At 48.0% G+C, this 20,421-nt stretch overlaps 2 protein-coding genes across 4 annotated transcripts in view; one reads left to right on the forward strand and one right to left on the reverse strand.

Moving 5' to 3' along the window:
• The first annotated feature begins 3,141 nt into the window (after window positions 1–3,141).
• Window positions 3,142–6,212, forward strand: FBXO39 (F-box protein 39). Its single transcript, XM_005858882.2, has 3 exons — window positions 3,142–4,250; window positions 5,426–5,602; window positions 5,870–6,212. The coding sequence occupies exons 1-3, from the start codon at window positions 3,225–3,227 to the stop codon at window positions 5,996–5,998; spliced, it is 1,332 nt and encodes a 443-aa protein (XP_005858944.1). The 5' UTR covers window positions 3,142–3,224; the 3' UTR covers window positions 5,999–6,212.
• Window positions 6,213–13,278: 7,066 nt separating this feature from the next.
• The window catches only part of TEKT1 (tektin 1), a 21,448-nt gene continuing 14,305 nt past the window's right edge, over window positions 13,279–20,421 (reverse strand). For 2 of the 3 annotated variants that reach the window (XM_014533709.1, XM_014533708.1), the window contains exons 7-8: window positions 14,080–14,276; window positions 13,279–13,547 (exon numbers count right to left, since the gene is read on the reverse strand). In XM_014533709.1, coding sequence (XP_014389195.1) covers window positions 13,340–13,547; window positions 14,080–14,276 — 405 coding nt within the window. In that variant the 3' untranslated portion in view covers window positions 13,279–13,339. The remainder of the gene's footprint in view (window positions 13,548–14,079; window positions 14,277–20,421) is intronic. The other variant, XM_014533710.1, reaches the window with a different exon arrangement.

A 20,421-nucleotide genomic window follows, 5' to 3' on the forward strand; every position in this document is an offset into this window, starting at 1 on the left:
GGCCCACGGGAGGGATGGGCTGCCGGCCGCACGGCCTCCTCCTGGAAGCTTTCGCAGGCTGATGGGTGATCTGACTTCCTTAGGGTTCCTTCCCTGATGGGCAGCTCTGAGATAAGGTGGCCTGAACCTAGGTTAGAGAGTCCTGAGGGTGGGTTCAAATCCCCGCCCCCCACTTCCTACTCCATCTCCCGGGGAGACTCTCATCTCCTAACCTCTGACACCTCTGTCTCCCCATCGGTAAGGTGGGCTTGTTCACACCTTCCATCCAGGGATGTTGTACAAGCACCGTGGCCCCAACTTCCTGAGGGCAGCCGGCACTTGTGCCTGCATTTACTTTGTGCCAGACACTGCTCTGGTGCTTTCCATCTACCAGCTTATTTAACCCTCCCACAGGGCGGTGGGCATGCCCCCTGCCCTCCCCGCTCTGGGCGAGGAATAAGGACTCGGTGAAATAAGTCATAGGTTATGACTGCTGTTTACATATGTGGAGACAGAGGCACGAAGAAATTAATGAGCCTGGGGTCACACATAGCAGAACCAGGATCCAACCCAGGAAGCTACACGGCTTCTCGCTGGTGAGGAGGTCTTGTGGGATGGGAGGGGGGTGCCAGGAATTACACACGACTTTGGGACCACTTGCAACAACTTTCCCAGCCCACCACCTGTGTTCTTCCAAAGCCACCTGTGGATGAAAACATCTGACAGCTCTTCTGACAAGGGGTTTTGCTAGGGCAAAGGGTTTCATTTAGCCTTCGAGGTGGATGAGCGTTCCTTGAGCACTTTTCTCCGAGCTAAGTGCTGTGGAGGCCCCTCGCCGTGGGCAGTCTGTGTGTGATGGAGGGATGACCCCATTCTTTCATTTGTTAAACGTTGAAGTACCTACTCAACGTTGCCCCTGGTCTCAAGGACTGTGTGGGACCATGGGAGGGAAAGGCTTGGACGCAGATCACAGGAAGGGATGGACAGTGGGAAAAGAGCAGGCAGGCTATATGCAGAGGCAGGGACTCTGGGAACCCACTGGAGCCCTGTGTCCTGGGTGGGGGCAGACTTTGCCAACCTCCCACCCCCATGGAAGTCTCTCTGGATCTGAGGTGGGAGGGCCAGCTGGAGTCAGGGTCCCACTTGTTCCGTAGGCGATGATGGGGTGATGAGGACAAAGTGGGGGAGAAGATCCCAAATAAAGTCCTCCACAGGAGCTCACTGAAAGACGCTCATGGCCACTGTGATGTTGGTGGGAGCTGAGGAGGCCGGCGCTCATCTAGGCAGAGTGGATAGGAGACAGACAGGGGCACCCACCACGGACATCTTCTGTTCAGATGATGGATGTAGTGGGTGAAACATAAGCAGACATGAATGATGCCTACAAATATTAAATACTAGAGGCCCAATGCACGAAATCCATGCAAGAGTAGACCTTCCTTCCCCTGGCTGCCAGCACTGGCTTCCCTCTGGCACCCGGGACCCGGGCTTCATCTAGAAGGTCATACGGAAGGACGTCTGGAAGGATGTCTGGTCTAATTAGCATATTATGCTTTTATTATTATAGATACTTTTTTTTTGGCAAGCACACACAAAAAGACGCACATCAAATACACTGGAGAAGTTACCTACAGTGGGGGGCAATGCAGTGGGACATAGTTGAAAAGGAACGAATGAATAAATAAAACCTAAGAGAGGTCTTGGGCAGACAAATGTCCTGAACTGAGAAATATGATTAACTTGTCCTTCAGGCCTACCACCTGTGGAGGCAGGAAAAATCTATAGGAGAAAGAGAAAGCCCAGCCTCTGGCCTGGGCCCTGTTTCTAACTTGCTGTTGACCTCATGAAAGCCCCTCCCCCTCTCTGGGTCTCGGTTTCCATCTCTTTCAGCTCTGAGTGTTTATGAGCTATTGTCAGTCATCTTGAGCTACCTGATAGAGAAACTGATAGTTTTATGGAGTGGTAGGGCTTGAAGTTTGAAGAATGGGGGACTCTGGAGGGTTCAAGAAAACGAGGGCGTTTTCCGGCAGGAGAAGCATTGAAAGCAAAACGTCAGGAAGATTTCAGCGTACGGCTGTAAACAGTCGGAGGGCTCGGTGTTCCGGGAGGGCCTTAGCCCAGCTCTCCCCTGCGCCTCCCTAGCCTGGCTGGCGGTGCCACCTGCAATCCAACAGCCAAGTCAGGACTTCCGGTCCTACCCACTTCTCTGTTGTGTTCCCCAGTTACCAAACCAATTCCTCCAAAGAACCCACCCCATTCCCATTATCATGCCACCCTAGTCCCAGGTTTGGGCCTGGACTCTGCTCTAGACCATCCTTCATCCACTCCCAAGTGTCCTTCCTCTACCTCAACACTGACCACATCACTTCCAGACATGTGACCCTTTGACCTTCCCTGGCCCCCTGTGACCTCATGGAGGTTCTCCATCCTTGTTCTGCTGCTGCACCTTTTGAATATAACACAGTCATCAGCAATATAGCTCAACACAGTGATTCTCATCCAGAGAAGGGGCCCGGCCACATCAGGATCCCAAAGTACCGGGAGAGGGGACAGTGGGGAGCCTGGCCTCTGGGACACAGCCTTTATCTCATCACCCAGAACCCCTCCACCCAGCACCTCCGTCTACTCCAGCTCCAGTTCCATCACTCCCTTCCCCTTTGAAGTTAAGATCCACACAATGTGTAGTTCCCTGAGTGTGAACACATGTACATTCAGTTTGGTGGCTGTGCACACATAGTTCCCTCTACACGGAAACCTTCAGCTCTTCCACCACTACCACTAGGCCAACCTGGTCAGCCTTGCAAATCCCACTCACCTGCAGAACCCAGTTCAGACATCATTCCTCAGACATCAAGCCTGCTCTCCTTCCTCCTTACCCAGCCAGACAGTTAGTCACCCTCTGTGTGTGCTACCCTGCACCATGAATACATCTGAACCTTCTCACTTCTCCCATGCTGCTGTAATTGCGTGCTGGCCTGTGTCCCTGATAGACCCCTGATGGGCTGTGACTCCTGTGGTGTGGACTGTATGGTGACTTTATCTTTGCACCACCTGCACCAGCACAGTGCCTACTCCACAGGGGGCCATGGTGCAAGTTCATTCAATTGGGTTTAATTTCTATTTGGCAGGTAACAGGTAATGGCTCGTCCCTTTTGCTCCCCACAGAAAACGAGTGATTGCTTTCCTTTGCTCATTTTTGGAAGCCCTGCCTACCACACAGCTGCACTGGACATCCCAGTTCCTTGATGGACGAAGAAAGCCAACAGATCCAGCCCGAAGACCAGAGCTGCTGGGCCACCCTGCCCGATGTGTGCCTGCGTCGTGTTTTCTGGTGGCTGGGAGACAGGGACAGGTCCAGGGCGGCCCTTGTCTGCAGAAAATGGAACCAGATGATGTATTCGGCTGACCTCTGGCGATACAGGACCATCACGTTCAGTGGGAGACCTTCCAGGGTACACGCCTCGGAATTCGAGTCAGCTCTTTGGTATGTTAAGAAATTTGGTCGTTACCTGGAGCACCTGGAGATCAAATTCCTGAATCCTTACAACGCTGTCTTGACCAAGAAGTTCCAGGTCACCATGCGAGGCCTTCTTTCGAGTCTGGGCAAGAGTAACAACCGCCTGAAGTCTCTTTCCATCCAGCACCTGGAGCTGGACCGCCTGGTCTGGAGGCACAGCATCAGGAGCTCGTTCATCAAAAGCTTGAGCTTCTTCTTAAAGAAAATGGGCAAACACCTGGATTATCTCAACCTGAAAGGGGCCAGGCTGACAGTGGAGCAAGGCTGCCACGTTCTCAACTCCCTGAGCTACCTGAGGAATGAGAGTATGGCGACAGAGCTCAACATCGAGGACTTCTTCAGCCATCACCTCGCTGTCTACAGCAGCCCCCAGTTCAACAAGACCATGGCCACATTCCAAAACCTGGCGTCCCTGACCCTGAACTACAACTGCATCTCCGACGAGCTGCTCGAGAACTTGTGTGAGAACAATGCCAGCACCCTCTGGACCATAAACATCAAATGCCACATCCATGACCCGCACGGCCAGGTCATCTGGGGCATGTCCTGGGCCAAGCTGGCCAGGCAGGCTGTCAACCTGAAGGTGAACTTCTTCTTTGAGCGGGTCATGAAGTACGAGCGCTTGGTCCGGATCCTCTTGCAGGAGATCCCCGTCAGGAGCATCAGTCTGAGAAGCTGCTATTTCAGTGACCCGGACTGGTCCATGCGGCCCACTCTGCTGGATCTGCTGCCCACCTTCCGGCACACTCTGCAGGTAGGTATCACCCGAGGGTGGGGAGGCTTCGAGGGGTGACTGCACCCAGGTTACTGGCCTCCCCACAGGAAAGGCTACTGCTGCCTGCTCTTGGCTGGGCTCGCACACATCCCCTCACTCTTCAATTGAGGTTCTGGGAAATGCGACAAAGCTAAGCTTCCTGGCCCCATAAAATCCCAGCAGACAACAGAAGGGGCTGCTCACTTCCTGCACATGGAACACAGGGACGTTCTGGTTGAATGTCAGCCAAGGAAAACCCCTGTGTCCCCGGCTCAGAGATGTGAGGCCTGATCAGAAAGGTGCATCCAGGTGGCTCAGTTGGTGGGGGCTTCATCCCATACACCAAAAGGTTGGGAGTTCGATTCCCTGTCAGGGCACATCACAGGTTGCAGGTTCAGTCCCCAGTCAGGGCACATATGGCAGGCAGCCAACCAATGTTTCTCTCTCTTGAAAAAAAAAAAAAAAAAGATATCAATTTAAAAAAGCAAGCATATCCTTGGGTGAGGATTAAAACAAATGTTTATAAGAAGGTGCATCTACAGGTGAAGAACAGGTCTGCAGCCCCTTCCTCTCTTCCCACAGGGTCCGAGGAGGCAGGAAACAGTGTGACTTCAAACCAAACAGAAAGCCAGATTTGACCCAAGTCACTGAAGGGCTCGGAGGGATGGGCGGTTCTGTAATCTGGCAGCTCCCCATCTATAAAATCAGGATCATGTTGTCCCTCCTAAGGCCCTCACTCCCAGTAGGTTGTGACGATTGGCATTAGTAGTTATAAATTCCACTACTGACAGTGAGGGACTGCGGAGTGCTCATAGCTCATCCGAGACGCACATCGCCCTCCAGTGGGCAGGCAGACAGCATTATTATCCTTCGTGCCACAAAAGAACTTGAGGTGTGGTGGCCTGTCCACAGTCACCTGGCCCGTCCACCAGGACCTTGGTCTCTGGACTCCAAATACATGGCCTCCAGACTCCAAGTTTTTCAAATTTGCAAGAGGCCACCATCTCCAGATCTCTTCCTCCATGATGTCACCTTCATGTCCAGGGCATCTTATCGAAAGCCCTCGAACCAGCACGGCTATCAGGCCAGAGGTCAGGTCATGGGAATGTTAGGAATGACCCAGCCCCTCCCGGCATCTCTGCCCATGTACGTCTTCCCCTTTGGTGCTTTTCCAGAAATTAACTTTTGAGTTCAACAACAACCACGAGTCGCTCGACAAGGAGCTGCACCTCCTCATCTTATCCTGCAGAAAGTTGTTTTACTTCAAAATCTGGGCTTTCCTTGATGTGAAGTTCGTGGAGCGGATCCTGAAGAGTCAGGAAGAGGGACAGTGTGCCCTGCGCACACTCAAGGTAAGAGCCGCCCAGGGTGGAACGGGCATCCAGGCCCCATGGGGCAGGAGTCCAGCTGCTGCTGCTCTGGGAGAAACGTCAGAGACAAGGCAGGAGTGGGGGCAGTCATACCACCTGAGTGAATTTCCACTATTTCACCCAAGGGACCCTGGTTTGGGTTCTTCCTGATTCTGCCAACAATGGTGCGTGTACATCATTCAGACTGTTTTCAGTGCCTGCGTGATGCAGTCACGGTGTGTGCACGGCTGTGTTTCTCTGTTGGCACAGGTGAGAATTTATACAAACAGATATGAGACAAATGAAGAGGACAGGACGCTGCGGGAAATTTACCGGAAGTACAGAAAGCTGATCGATGCAGAGCTTAACTATTTTGTCATCGCCTACCCCATGATGTAATAGCTCTCTCCAGAGGAAGAAAGCTGGGAGCCCTTGGAAGTTGAAAACCCGGTTCTCACAGAAGGACACTTGGGGCGTCTCCTCCCCCCCACCCCTTTTTCTTCTCTTTCTCCTTTTTGCCAGTTCCACACCCACATGAACACCCCAGCAAAGATGGGGACCCCTGGTAATATGAAGGCCCCAGGTGACTTTAAAGTGCTATATTTACCAACTATCCCGAGGTGATTTCTTATTTTGTCATTTGATTTTGATTTTTGACACCCTCGCTCAGCCAAGGAGCTAAAAGCTCAAAGCAGTTTCTTACCCTGACTGCTGCTAACCTGTGCGCCCGAAAAAGTGTAACTAGCAGGGAGCGAATAGAAGCGTGTTTTCTGCTCACTGACAGAATCAGCTCAGAAATGCTTTCTGTCCTGCTGGCCTTCGTGTCAGAGCCTCCTGACACTGACCTTGGTCAGGTCTGATCTCCGATGAGTGGAAATCCATCAGCATGCCCTCCAATGAAGCAGGGGACTCCCCACTTTTAGAAGGGGCCCGCTGAGAGCGGGAACTCCCTCCTACAGAAGGAATCCAGCCCCCAGTTTATCAATGTTGGAGATTAGTAGTGCTAGCACCTCCTTTTCTTGTCTTTCTTAAAATATTTTTTATTGATTTCAGAGAGGAAGGGAAAGGGAGAAAGAAAGAAACATCAGTGATGAGAATCATTGATTGCCTCCTGCACGCCCCACACTAGGGATCGAGGCCACAACCCGGGCATGTGCCCTGACTGGGAATCGAATAGTGACCTCCCGGTTCATAGGTTGACGCTCAGCCACTGACCCACGCCGGCCAGGCTGGCACCTCCTTTTCTTGTGTCACCTCCATTCTCCCATCCAGATAGCATGGTGCCCAGTCCTCAGGTGTGGGGCAGACCTGGAGGTGGCCATTACTCTCATATTTACAAAGAATTTGTAATGTCCTGGGGAAATGTTCCCAAAGTGATGTTAAGTGAAAAAAGGCAAAACCCCAAACTGTATATTTAGTGTGATATCAATCATATAAAACACATAAGGGTTTGAGGTGTTTTTGAAAGCATAGAAGAAATACAACAAAAAATGTTAACAGTTATTATCTGGGTGGTAGAATTACGGGTGGTTTTAATTTTCTTCTTTGTGCTTCCCCTTAGTTCTCAAATTTTCTACAATAACCATATGTTATTTTTTAGAATCAAGAGACAATCTAGTGTGTTTTAAATAGGGAGTCATAAATTCCTGAGCCCATGCCATTGGGATGTACGGCTTCTGGTCTTCTGAGATTTGCGTGCAGAGAGTTGCATATAGGGTTTTTTTTCAATAGATATAAATTAATAACATCTCAGAATACTTTTGATGAGTGTCTCATTTCAGATTTTGTCTCCTCTTTTGTATGCTGTGCCCATATTTCTGCTCAGCGTCTTAGGCCTTTATTCAAGTTTATGTAGACCCAGTGTGGGTAAATTTCAGCTTTCACAACACGTCCACATTCGCTGTCTCACCTGATGTCCCTGCCGTGCTTCTGGGTGGATACGGATCCTGGTCCACTGGACAGCAGCGAGGGAAACAGGTCCCCCTGAGGGGAGCTCCCAGGTCTGATGGGAGAAGATGCTCGAAAGCATCAGAGCTGAAACCAGGGGGCCCTTTGGGAGCCACCAGGTTCCATGGGGCCCAGAGAGGAGGTAGCTTGATGTGAGAGGGAGTTTCAGCCGGAATCCAGACCCCCCTGGGAGATGGATTGATTGACTGGTGCAAGGATTTATTCAGAGTGTGGACCAGTTCTGGCTCATTTCCTTTCATCTGCAAGCACAGAATCTAAGGGTAGAGGATCTTGTATGGGAAACATGTTCATTAAAATGTTATTTATGTTAACACGTTTGCAGAAGAGTCCCGATTTGTTTCACAGTTTTGCAAATCTCTCTCACGTCTGGCTTAATGGTAGACAGCTGGGTTCTCGCGGCTGCTTCTGCCGTCTGCTGCAGTGTCACACAGACCACGCAGCCTCCGGAAAGCTCCAGAGAGAATGCGAGGGGGAAAGGCACAGCATGTTCGGGTGTTAAAATAGTTTTGACCCCCTGGATTTCTTGAAAAAGGTCTCAGGGAACCTCAGCAATTGCCCTGACTACACAGGCATTCCAGTTCCCAGAGGAACTGAAACAACATCGAGACGCACAGAGTGCTCGTGGGACAACACAGGGCACGTGAGCTTCCAAACCCACAGATTTGTAAATGTGTCCATTGTTTAAATGACCACATGCAGAGGCCCAGTGGCAGATGGAGACAGCCCAGACTTGTGACCTGAGACAGCTTTTCATCCTTGCCTGTCCTTCCCCAGCACAGAGCAGGAGGGTGGGGCCGGTCTCCCCATGCCCGCTGAGGGTCCGCAAAGAGCACCCAGTTCTCGGGAGAACTGCAGCACGTCCACAACTGTATGTATGAGCTGGAAATGCGGTCTGCCTCCCGGGTGCCTCCTCTCCACTGTTGATAAAACTGATGAAGCCCTGGCGACTGAATTTCCAAGTGTAAAAGGAAAGCAGGGCTGTGATCAAACTAAGGTATAAACCATTGCCCACGGGTGTGCATTTACCCCTTATACACATTACCCAGACAGCTAGTCCACAGAGGGGCCACGGAAATTCTTCTTCTTTTATCCTAAGCCGTGGATATGTTTATTGATTTGAGAAAGAAGAAGAAGGAGGAGGAGGAGGAGAAGGAGGAGAAGGAGGAATTCCCGAGAGGGGCCACGGAAATTCTTCTTTTATCCTAAGCCGGGGATATGTTTATTGATTTGAGGGAGGAGGAGAAGGAGGAGGAGGAGGAGGAGGAGGAGAGGGGAGAGAGAGAGAGAGAGAGAGAGAGAGAGAGAGAGAGAAACATCATAGGTTGCCTCCTGTACATGCCCCAACGGGGAATCTAACCCACAACCTAGGTATGTGCTCTGACTGGGAATCGAACCCCCAAACTTTCGTTGTATGAGGACAACACTCCAACCAACTGAGCCACCCAGCCAGGGCCTACAGAAATTCTTATTTGCAATTTGGAGCCACGGAATTTCATTAGTTCATTGGCTAAATCACAGATGGTGAGACATTTGCATGGTTTCCCTGGGTGGTGCTTAGAAAATTAATCTAATTCCTATTCCTCCACATTTACAAAATTGCAGATTAAAAAAATCTAGACACATACACACCCACATAGAAAATCTAAATGCTCAAGTGGAAGGTAAGTCCCTTCAGCATCCATTTTTCCTGTATTTCTGTATCCCTGAGCCTAGAACTGAGCCAGGTACAGAGGAGGCACTCAGTCTAGGTTAAATGTTGTCAAATAAGATCTTGTTGAGGTGTGATTCCACCTTGTTTACAGGGGACAATTATTTCAAAGTAATATGTTTTATTTGTTTTGAGCCATCTTACTGTCATAGACAAATATGTTTTCTCTTTAAGCAGCCAGTAAGAGCACATCTATGATACTAATAAAGCTGAGTTAATTCAGTCAACTCTATCTTGTACTTTCAGATCACAGCTGGTAATATAAGGCCTTTTTCAGCAGGAAGAACCCTTACAAATCACCTCACCGCCCTTCTCACCACCTCCCCAGTGTCCCTTCTTCACAGATAAAGGCCCAGGAAGGGGAGGGGACTCCTGTACCACACCTGGACTAGTTACTAGCAAAACTGGGGCCAAAAGCATGGCTAACCCAAAGCCTTCGTGCTGTCAGTCAAAGCCATTCCTAGAGATTTTATCCAATCCCCTTCCCTCCAATCTGTCCCCAGAGGAAGCCTAAGTCACAGCCTAACCTTGTCAATCACCTATGCAATAGATGACTTACTCTTGACTGAAGAATAAGACAACCTTGGAGAAATACCAGGAGCAAGTGGGCTGGAGAGGTCGCTGACCCCTGGCTGGCCCCAACCCCCGCCCCCAGCCTCTGATTGGCTAAAGGGAAAGCCTCGGGCCACGCCCCTCACCCACTAGGGTATTTCCATGAATGGGCTCTGGGACCAGCTCTCCCCAGCTTCCTGAAAACCCCCCTATGTCGCCCCTGCCCACCTACATGCCTTTCTACAGAAACTGGTTTGAACATGACCGTGGTCTACAAGGTCTTACATGACTTGACCCCTGTCCCCCCTCACCGAGCTCAACTTGTACCACCTTCCCCTTTCTCCGGCCACCGGGCCTTTTCTCTGTTCATAACGGGCAAGTGAGGGTGTTTTTCCCAGATATTCACATGCTCTCAGCCTTCTTGTCCACCTTTATCTCAGCTCAGTGTCAGCTCATCAGAAAGGCCTCCCAGCACCCACTCTAAAGCGGCCGCCTGTCCTGTCACTCGTCTCAGGTCACCCTATTTCTATCAGGGCCCTGTCGCTATCTGAAATGACTTTGTTGTTCCTGTGTACCGCCTGCCTCTGCACTGAGCTCCAAGGGGACATGGAGCTCTGTCTAATTCACCTCTAATCTCCGCGCCTGGCACAGTCCCTGGCACTAAATTGGAGCCCAGCAAGTATTTGTCATATGAATGAACAAGGGAATCTCACACACACACACACACACACACACACACACACACACACACGCCCTCCAGTGCCACAGGCCTGATGTGCAATAATGCGAGAATACCTTTGCTGACTGGCTGAAGAAGCAAATGGGTTCTCTGTGCAGGGAGCATTGCTGGAGGCGTTGGGGTCTATACTAATTTCCCTACAGAGAACACAAGTCAGCTACAGAACAAGCAAAGCCTGCCCACTTCAAGAGAGTAGCTATGATTCTTCCCAATTCTTACACTTTTAAAAAGGCCAAAACCCATGGATGAATTTCCAGGTAAAAAATACTTTGAGGCAACAGATCCTGGTTTCAGGATCTGAGATCCAATTAAGCATCAGCACCTCATTAGCCATGTGACCTCTGGTAAGTCGGTCTGAATCCTAGGCGTGTGACCCCTCCCATCCTCAATTTCCTCACCTGTAAAATGGGGATATTAACAGTTTGCATAAATAACTCATTATAAACACTCAACATGTTAACGGTTGTCTTAATTGTTGGGATTACCAATGGTATACATGCCTTACAAGGCTATATAACAAGTCCTCCTTGGTTTTGATTTGAAATTGTAACATCCTTTATAGCAGCGGTTCTCAACCTGTGGGTCGCGACCCCTTTGGCAGTCGAACGACCCTTTCACAGGGTTCGCCTAAGACCATCCTGCATATCAGATATTTACATTACGATTCATAACAGTAGCAACATTACAGTTATGAAGTAGCAACGAAAATAATTTTATGGTTGGGTCACAACATGAGGAATTGTATTTAAAGGGCCAGAAGGTTGAGAACCACTGCTTTATAGGGACCCACACCCAATTCCCCTGGAAACGTATTTGGCTCTTTGAGACCCCTTGCCTTTGTGTATGCCATGCCACTCCCTGGAATGTCCCCCTTGCTACCCAGCAAACATCTGTTTCTCCATCAAGATCCCTCTCAAGGGTAACCCCCACTCCCGCGCCCCTCTCAGTTAGTCAGTCAAGTGACATGGCCTATGAGTTACAACTCTCTTGAGTGGCAGCCATAGGAACCCCCCTGGGCGTCAGTGAGCGGAACAGGGATACTACATGAGGATGCTGAGTTCCCGCAGAACCCAGGGGCCTCAGAAACCACCTGGCGCCGAGGAAGGGAGACCTGTAGGGAGTTCTTTCTTCTTCCTCTTGGAGCCTCGGCTTCTACTTTTTCTCTTGCTGCAAACTGGCTTTCTGTTCCCCATGCCCATGACAGACAGCAGCTGTCATCCACACTTGAGAGCCCACATCTGTTCTCTTCCAGAGAGCAGCCGGGTGGAACGGAAATCTCCTGGCCCCGAGCCCAAGTGCCCGTCTTCTTCCTCCAATACGCTACTGCAATTGCCTGTGGCCTCCCATCCAAGCACTCACCCGGCCCCACCTTGCTTCACTTCCGAAATCAGATGAGATCGGGCGTGTTCAGAGTGGGGAGCTGTCAGGGGGACCCCTTTGTAAAGTAAATGATTGTCTGACCGCTGTGCTGATACAGAATGATGTTGACGGTAGACTGTAGTTGAAAATTAAATAAATAGTAAATGAGTATTTTTTAAAAGATTGCTTTTGGCAAGGTGCCCCAGGCGATTGCCTAATTGCCAAATCCAGAGGATGCTTTTCCTTTCCTAGCTGGCAGCATTTAACCCTCTGACCCCAGTGCCTTGAAACATTCTTCTACTTTGGTCTCCGGGACACCATGCTCTCCTGGCTCCCTCCAGGCCCTCCATGTTCCTTCCCTCTTGGTCTGCAGGTGGGACTCTTTTCACTCATCCTGGAAGCATTGGCGTTTCCCAGGGCTTGGGCCTCACTCCTTCTCTGCGCACTTTATTTTTTTTTTTTTTTTTTTAAACATATTTTATTGATTTTTTACAGAGAGGAAGGGAGAGGGATAGAGAGTTAGAAACATCGATGAGAGAGAAACATCGATCAGTTGCCTCCTGCACACCTCCCACTGAGGATAAGCCCGCAACCAAGGTACATGCCCTTGACCGGAATCGAACCTGGGACCCTTCAGTCCACAAGCCGACGCTCTATCCACTGAGCCAAACCGGTTAGGGCATTCTCTGCGCACTATAAAGTCTCATACATCCCATGGTTCTCCCACACCCTGTCTGGGTTTCTCCCAACTTTCAGGATATAGACAGACCTTTCTCCCTCACTGAGCTTGACTTGTGACTAGATACTTTGTTTTGTATGGCAGGGAGCTCGGAATGCACTCTCAGAGTTCCTATTAAGTTCTTGTAGGTTTTGTACCTTTGGTTGCCTGGACCTGTCACCAGTAGGATGTAAGGACTCAGTCATTACTGTTACCCGGATACGATCCTGGTCCCTTGGGAGGGTGGCTCTGACCTTAGCGAGCCCAACTCTGGCACCCCCAGATCAGGCCAGAGGGGTGGTAGCGGGGGAAGACGATGCGATGTGAGCTCTCTGGGTAAGCGCAGATGCAGTCAACAGAACCCATGGACCAGGGAAGGACCAAGACAGATTACTGGGGGAGGCAAGCCTTCCTTTCCACTGAGACTTTCCCAGTGTGCTGGGCCCCTCTCCCCGGGCCCCCGTCCTCTGATACCAGAAGGGCCTGTGCTGATACATGGAATTTAACTGTTACACAATCACCACCCCAGCAGCACCAGCAGCATAGACCCTGGCACCCCAATCTCAGCTCCGAGCAGGTCGGAATCGTGGCCGAGAGGGTGTGCTGGGCCGACTGGAAGGGCCGCCTACCTGAAATGACAGTGCGGCACCGCGGTGCTGTGATAAGGTTTAATGAGCATCTGAGCGGTCCCTACTTTTAGCAGACAGCGTCCGGGCAGAGGCCCCCAGCCCACTGCCCGTGGTCGTCCCCATCCCGCAGCGGGATGGACTTTCTCATGGGCACACACAGCACCTCATCGATGTAGATGGTGTTCTCTTTGATCTGGATCTGCTCCTGCAGGGCCAGCTGTCGGCGGTTCAGCCCTTTCAGCTCCATCTGAGCTTGGGCTAATGTTTCCTTTAATCTGGGAGAAGGGGAAGAACAGAAGGGAATCGTTTATCACTCCACACTGCTTTTCCAGGGGGTGTGGGGGAATGTATTTGTGTGCTCATCGCAGAAGCAGAATTGGCATGTCCTTCTCCGTGTCTCCTCCTGAAGACAGAGATTTCAGATTGGTGGCCACAGGCCAGATTCACAAGATAGACAGCTCCATGAGCTGCCAGCATTTAAAACTGTGCGTTTTACCTAAACATCTGGATTTGGACTTTCGAAAAATGCAAACGCTAGTATCCATTTCCTGCATGGCAGCAATTGGCTGCAGTTAACAAGGAACCCCTCACATATTATAGATGCAAAAGGGCTCGTGCCCGGCAGGCTTCCCCCACGATGGCATTGCCTAGCCTGGCTGTCCTCCAGAAAGGAACCCCTCGCATATTATAGATGCAAAAGGGCTCATGCCCGGCAGGCTTCCCCCACGATGGCATTGCCTAGCCCTGTTCACAGTCCGGGTTCACATGGAACCCCAGTGGCCCTCCCCCTCCCAGCCGCCAGCCTACCTTGCAATGTTGTGGGTGATCTCATGAACCTCCCTGATCAGCCTGTACTGGGCCATATCGCGACACAGCTCCACATTAGGCCGGCACGTCCTGGTCCCCAGGCGTGTATGAGCCACCTTGGCAGGCCCTTCTTGGTCCAGGATGGCTTTTTCAAGAAATTCAATGTTTTTCTCCTGGGAAGCAATCTCTTCCATGACCTTACAGAAAGGATTGGAGTGGGTGAGACCAGGTTGTGCTCCTCAAAACTCTATAGCAGACACTCTTAGGAGGTCTGTTGGGATCATGTAAGCTAGGAAGAGGGGACCCCGGATTTCTACCCAAGCAGGACCCCAGAATGAGTCTGATCTCTCTTCCCTACAGCAGGGATTGCTGGTGAGCAAGGCAACTCACCCAACCTTAGAACCTCGTAGGTGGAGTGGGCATGACTGGCATTGCTCCCGCATCTCCTTCCCAAATGATGGGAATTCCCTGGAGAATGCCCTCAGTAAAGGCTGGAGGCTGCCTGTTCACCTGGGTAGTAAGTACCGTGTATGCTGAGTAGATGGCCGCCTATTTCCATCAACCCACCCACTAGCACCCATTCTGCTCCCTAGCAGCCTGAAGTGTGAGCAGTTCAATACTGAGTTTTGCTGATTTCTTTGAAGGTGGCTTTGTGCACAGAAAAAGATGACTTAGACGTTACTTGGGTTTTTAGATTAATATTTAACTAGCTTAAATTTTTGTTTCTTTCTTAAACTTAAAGAAAATCTTTACATCATAGAATTTTCTAAACATACACAAAAGTAGCTGATATAATGAACCCCAGGTACTCATCAATTTAATCAATGATCGATACATGGCCAATCTTGTTTCATCTATAACCCCCTCTCTCCACCCCTGCCCATCAGCTTATTTCAAAGCAAATCTCAGATATTATATCATTCCAGTCTTAAATACCTGAGTATGTATTTCTAAGATATAAGGATGTTTTTATTGTCTTTTAACATAATGATAGTACCTTTTTCTCTCTCACAAACACACTCAGATTTCCCTGATTGTCTGTTGGTTTATTCAAATTAGAATGCAAATAAGGTCCACACATTGCATTTTGTTTTCTTGAGCCTTAACATTTCTTAAGGTTTTCTTAAGTTCAGCCCTCAGAGAGTATACTATTTTTAAATTTAGCAAATGTTAACAATCACTTTAAATTGACTTTGACTAATAGTTGCTCCAACTTCAAGCCTCGTTAAAATCCTCCAAACACTTATTTAAAGCAGCATTTGTAAATTTGATATATAACATATCGTTTTTATAAATTTGATATAAAACTTTTAAAAACTACCTGAGTCGTCTTAGCAGACAAGGCTTTCTGCAGTTCTTAAAAGACCTCGTTAATCTAGTAAACTAGTAAAAATGATTACTCTTAAATTCTCAAATACTTTAACACTGTCTTCAAACTTAAAATTTCAACTAAAATCATAAGGCTAAATTACTTAATTACAAATTTTGTTATGATATCTTTAAAACAGGCCAAATTTTCTTAAGTTTTACAAATACTTAAAATATACCAAGTGCACAGATTCCTTCAAACAAAACTACTAATACTATGGGTTAGATCAGGAGTCAGCAAACTGCAGCTTAGGGGCCAAATGCCGTCTGGTTTGGTACAGACTGAAATAGGAATGTTTTTTAAATTAATGGACTTTAGTTTTTTGTTTGTTTTAATCTTCACCTAAGGATATGTTTTTGTTTAGAGAGAGAGGAAGAGAGAAAGAGAGAAATATCAATCGGTTGCCTCCCTTACGGGGATCGGAATCCACAACCTCTGTATGTGCTCTGACTGGAAATAGAATCTGCTCCCTTTTGGTGTGCCGGACGAGGCTCCACACAACGAGCCACCTGGCCAGGGCTGTGGACTTTCGTTTTTAAAACTATATTTTATTGATTTTTTACAGAGAGGAAGGGAGAGGGATAGAGAGTCAGAAACATCAATGAGAGAGAAACATCAATCAGCTGCCTCCTGCACACCCCCTACTGGGGATGTGCCTGCAACCAAGGTACATGCCCTTGACCAGAATCGAACCCGGGACCCTTGAGTCTGCAGGCTGACGCTCTATCCACTGAGCCAAACCGGTGCTGGCGCTATGATATTTTTAAAACAGGCCAAATTTTCTTAAGTTTTACAAATACTTAAAATATACTAAGTGCACAGATTCCTTCAAACAAAACTACTAATACTATGGGTTAGATCAGGAGTCAGCAAACTGCAGCCTAGGGGCCAAATGCAGTCTGGTTTGGTACAGACTGTTTTTGTATAGACTGAAATAGGAATGTTTTTTAAATTAATGGACTTTAGTTTTTTTGTTTGTTTTAATCTTCACCTAAGGATATGTTTTTGTTTAGAGAGAGAGGAAGAGAGAAAGAGAGAAATATCAATCGGTTGCCTCCCTTACGGGGATCGAATCCACAACCTCTGTATGTGCTCTGACTGGAAATAGAATCTGCTCCCTTTTGGTGTGCCGGACGAGGCTCCACACAACGAGCCACCTGGCCAGGGCTGTGGACTTTCGTTTTTAAAACTATATTTTATTGATTTTTTACAGAGAGGAAGGGAGAGGGATAGAGAGTCAGAAACATCAATGAGAGAGAAACATCAATCAGCTGCCTCCTGCACACCCCCTACTGGGGATGTGCCTGCAACCAAGGTACATGCCCTTGACCAGAATCGAACCCGGGACCCTTGAGTCTGCAGGCTGACGCTCTATCCACTGAGCCAAACCGGCTAGGGCTGGACTTTAGTTTTTAGAGCAGTTTTAGACTTTCGGCAAAATGGAACAGGAAGTATAGAGTTCCCATATACCCTCTCTCCCCCAACACAGATTCCCCTGTTATGAGCATCTTCCATTAATGTGGTACATTTGTTACAACTAAGGAACCAATATTGTATACATTATTATTAATTAAAGTTCATAGTTTACATTACGGTTCAATCTTTGTGTTGCCCATTCTATGGATTTTAACAAATGTATGCCATGTATCCCCCGTTACCGTATCATACCGAGTAGGTTTCATTGCCCTAACAAATCCCTGTGCTCCTCCTTTTCATCCCTCCTCCCCGCCCCACCCCCATCTGGAGCCCTGACAACCAGAGCCTTTTTACTGTAGTTGGAATCATACAGTATGACTCATGCAGTATGAATTTCAGGTTGGCTTCTTTCATTTAGCGATACCCATGTACGTTTTCTCCATGTCCTTTTGTGGCTTGATAGCTCATTTCTTTTTATCACTGAATAATATTCCATTGTATGGATGTAGCACAGTTTGTTTACCCATTCATCTATCAAAGGACATCTGGTTGCTCCCAAGCTTTGGCAATTATGAATAAAGCTGCTCAGCACGCATATGCAGATTTTTGTGCAGACCTAAGTTTTCAAGCCATTTGGGTAAATACCAAGGAGTGAGCTTGCTGAATCACATGCGTCTGTTTGGTTTTGCAAGGAACTGCCAAACTGTCTTCCCAAGTGGCTGCACCATTTGGCACTCCCGCCAACAGTGAGCGTGCCTACTGCTCCACACCCTCGCCGGCGCTTGGCATTGTCAGTGTTTTGGATGTTCTGTGGGTGTGTAGTGGCATCCCGTTGCTTTAATTTGCAATCCCTGAGGACATAGGCTGTTGAGCCTCTTTTCATATCTTCATTACCATCTGCCTATCTTCTCTGGGGAGGTGCCTGCTTCCATCTTTTGTCTGTTTTTCTATTGGGCTGTTTGTTTTCTTATTGTTGAGTTTCAAGAGTTCTTCCTCTATTTTTGGATAACAGTGCTTTATCTGTGGCTTGTCTTTTTTAGTCTCCTTTTTTTTTTAAAAAAAAAAAGGGGGGTGGGGGGTACATTTTTTTTTATTGTCTAAAGTTTTACATATGTCTCCTTGTTCCCCAATTGACTCCCCCACCCCCAGCCATTCCCACCCCGGGCAAGCCCCCACCGCCCCTTGGTTATGCTAATATGCATGCATACAAGTCCTTTGGTTGCTCTCTAAAGGGGGGGGAGGAGTACATTTTTAAATAGCTGGAAAATCAAAAGAAAAATAATATTTCATGTCATCTTAAAATTACATAAAATTCAAATATTGGTGTCCATAATGAAGTTTTATTGGAGCACAGCCATGCTCATTCATCTATATGGCTGCTTTTAAACTACAATGTCCGGGTTAAGAAGTTGCGACAAAATGTATGTTACACTCTCAGTGCTTTGCACTGCTGTCCAGATGACACGGTTATAACGACAGCTTCCCAAATGCTACGTGTATCACCAGGCAGTTTTTAGCACCAGCACATACCCATCATGTCAAAACAAGGAAACCAGGCTTCCTGCGGTGCACTTTAAGGCCTAGTGAAGTGTAGATTTTGTTCCTTAGACAGCAAAGCGCTGTGTTTATCATGCAGTGACGCTCCAGCTGTGCTGAAAGAATACGGCATGCGTCATTACCAGGCCGCGCACCATCCTGACAGCCTCAACTCACAGGAAAGCAATGATCAGAAAAATTAGACATTTAAAACAGAATATCTCATCACTGCAGAATCTCTTCGCAAAAATGAAAAGGAGGCTGCAATCAAGTCAGGTTCCAAGTGTCTCGTTTGCAGCCAAGCACGGAAAACCATTTACTGATAACAGATTAATTAAAACATGTTGGTTGCCGCTGAGAAAGGGTGTCCAGAGAACATACAGTTGTGTGTTAGTCTTTCTGCAAAAACAGCTGCTTGACGAGTTCAGGACCCTGGGAACAGCATCAACAGCCAATGAAAAGCAGGGCGCACGATGCGGGGTGGTCTCCTTGCTCTTCGCCAGCTGGCAGGGGTCCTGATGCTGCTCGGGTGTTTATTCCAGGAATCAGTGCTGAGTTTGAAGGGACTGAAGGGCCAGCCTCCACGAAATAACTAGAGGCAGGGACATTTCCAGAAAGTTGAGAAAACACTAATTCAACACAACCCGAGGTGGAATCTGCTAAGAAGTGTTGTAGCTGAGGGTGGTACACATGTGTGTGGAGCAGAAGCGGCTTAATTGAACACATTCACAGAAGTGGAGGAAATGTGAGCTCTTTGCAGCTCTAATTATTATTCACCAGAAAAGTACTTCGCAGAAAAGATCTGAATCCATCAAGTGTCACTGAACCCGTATCATCAGCCGTGGACTTCATGAGCTCTCATCATCAGTTCTGTGAATTTCTGCCAGAAACAGAAGCTGAATATCCTGACTTGCCCTTCTCCTCAGCAATCGAATGGCTTATCAGTGGTGAAATTTTCTTGTGATTTATTTTGAGCTCAGGGCCATGGTTGAAACTTTTCTGAACAAGAACCACTCCCTTCCCCCACGAAACTACTACTTTAAAACACTGAATAGGGCCCTGGCCGGTGTGCTCAATGGTTAGAGCATCGGTTCTCAACCTGTGGGTCTCGACCCCTTTGGCGGTCGAACGACCCTTTCACAGGGGTCGCCTAAGACCATCCTGCATATCAGATATTTACATTACGATTCATAACAGTAGCAACATTACAGTTATGAAGTAGCAACGAAAATAATTTTATGGTTGGGTCACAACATGAGGAACTGTATTTAAAGGGCCAGAAGGTTGAGAACCACTACTCTAAAACAAAAAACTACTTTCAAAGGGGCAGATAATAGTTCTGGAAAAAATACATTTAAATATATTTTAAATATAAATATATAATTTCAATAATATGTTCTAGATATAATTGATATATAATTCCCTATGAAAATTTGACAAACTTTAAAGGGAATAACATTAAAATTTCTCTCTGATACAGCAGAGCCACTCCAGCAGGTCACCAATAAGTAGAAAAGCCAGCTAGAGGTCAAGAAAGATAGTTGAGGGAGAAAAAACAAGTCTAGCGAAAATGCTACAGTTCCAAGGCTACAGCTCCCTAGCCAGGGTCCACGTCCATCCCATATGGTTGTACAGGTTTTGCTTAAGGACACTCAGCTGTGGAGAGCATATGTGGAGCTAAAATCCACGTTTGTTCCGTGTGAGGCAATTGATCAATGTTTCTCTCTCACATAGATGTTTCTTTCTCTCTCTCCCTCTCCCTTCCTCTCTGGAATCAATGAAAAAAAAATGTCCTTGGGTGAGGATTAAAAAATAATAATTAATAGCCCTAACTGGTTTGGCTCAGTGGTTCTCAACCTTCCTAACGCCGCGACCCTTTAATACAGTTCCTCATGTTGTCGTGACCCCCAATTTCATTGTTACAAATTGAACATAATTAAAGCATAGTGATTAATCACAAAAACAATATGTAATTATATATGTGTTTTCCAATGGTCTTAGGCGACCCCTGTGAAAGGGTC

The sequence above is a fragment of the Myotis brandtii genome, unplaced genomic scaffold (assembly GCF_000412655.1).
Source record: "Myotis brandtii unplaced genomic scaffold, ASM41265v1 scaffold1223, whole genome shotgun sequence".
Classification (NCBI taxonomy): Eukaryota; Metazoa; Chordata; class Mammalia; order Chiroptera; family Vespertilionidae; genus Myotis; species Myotis brandtii.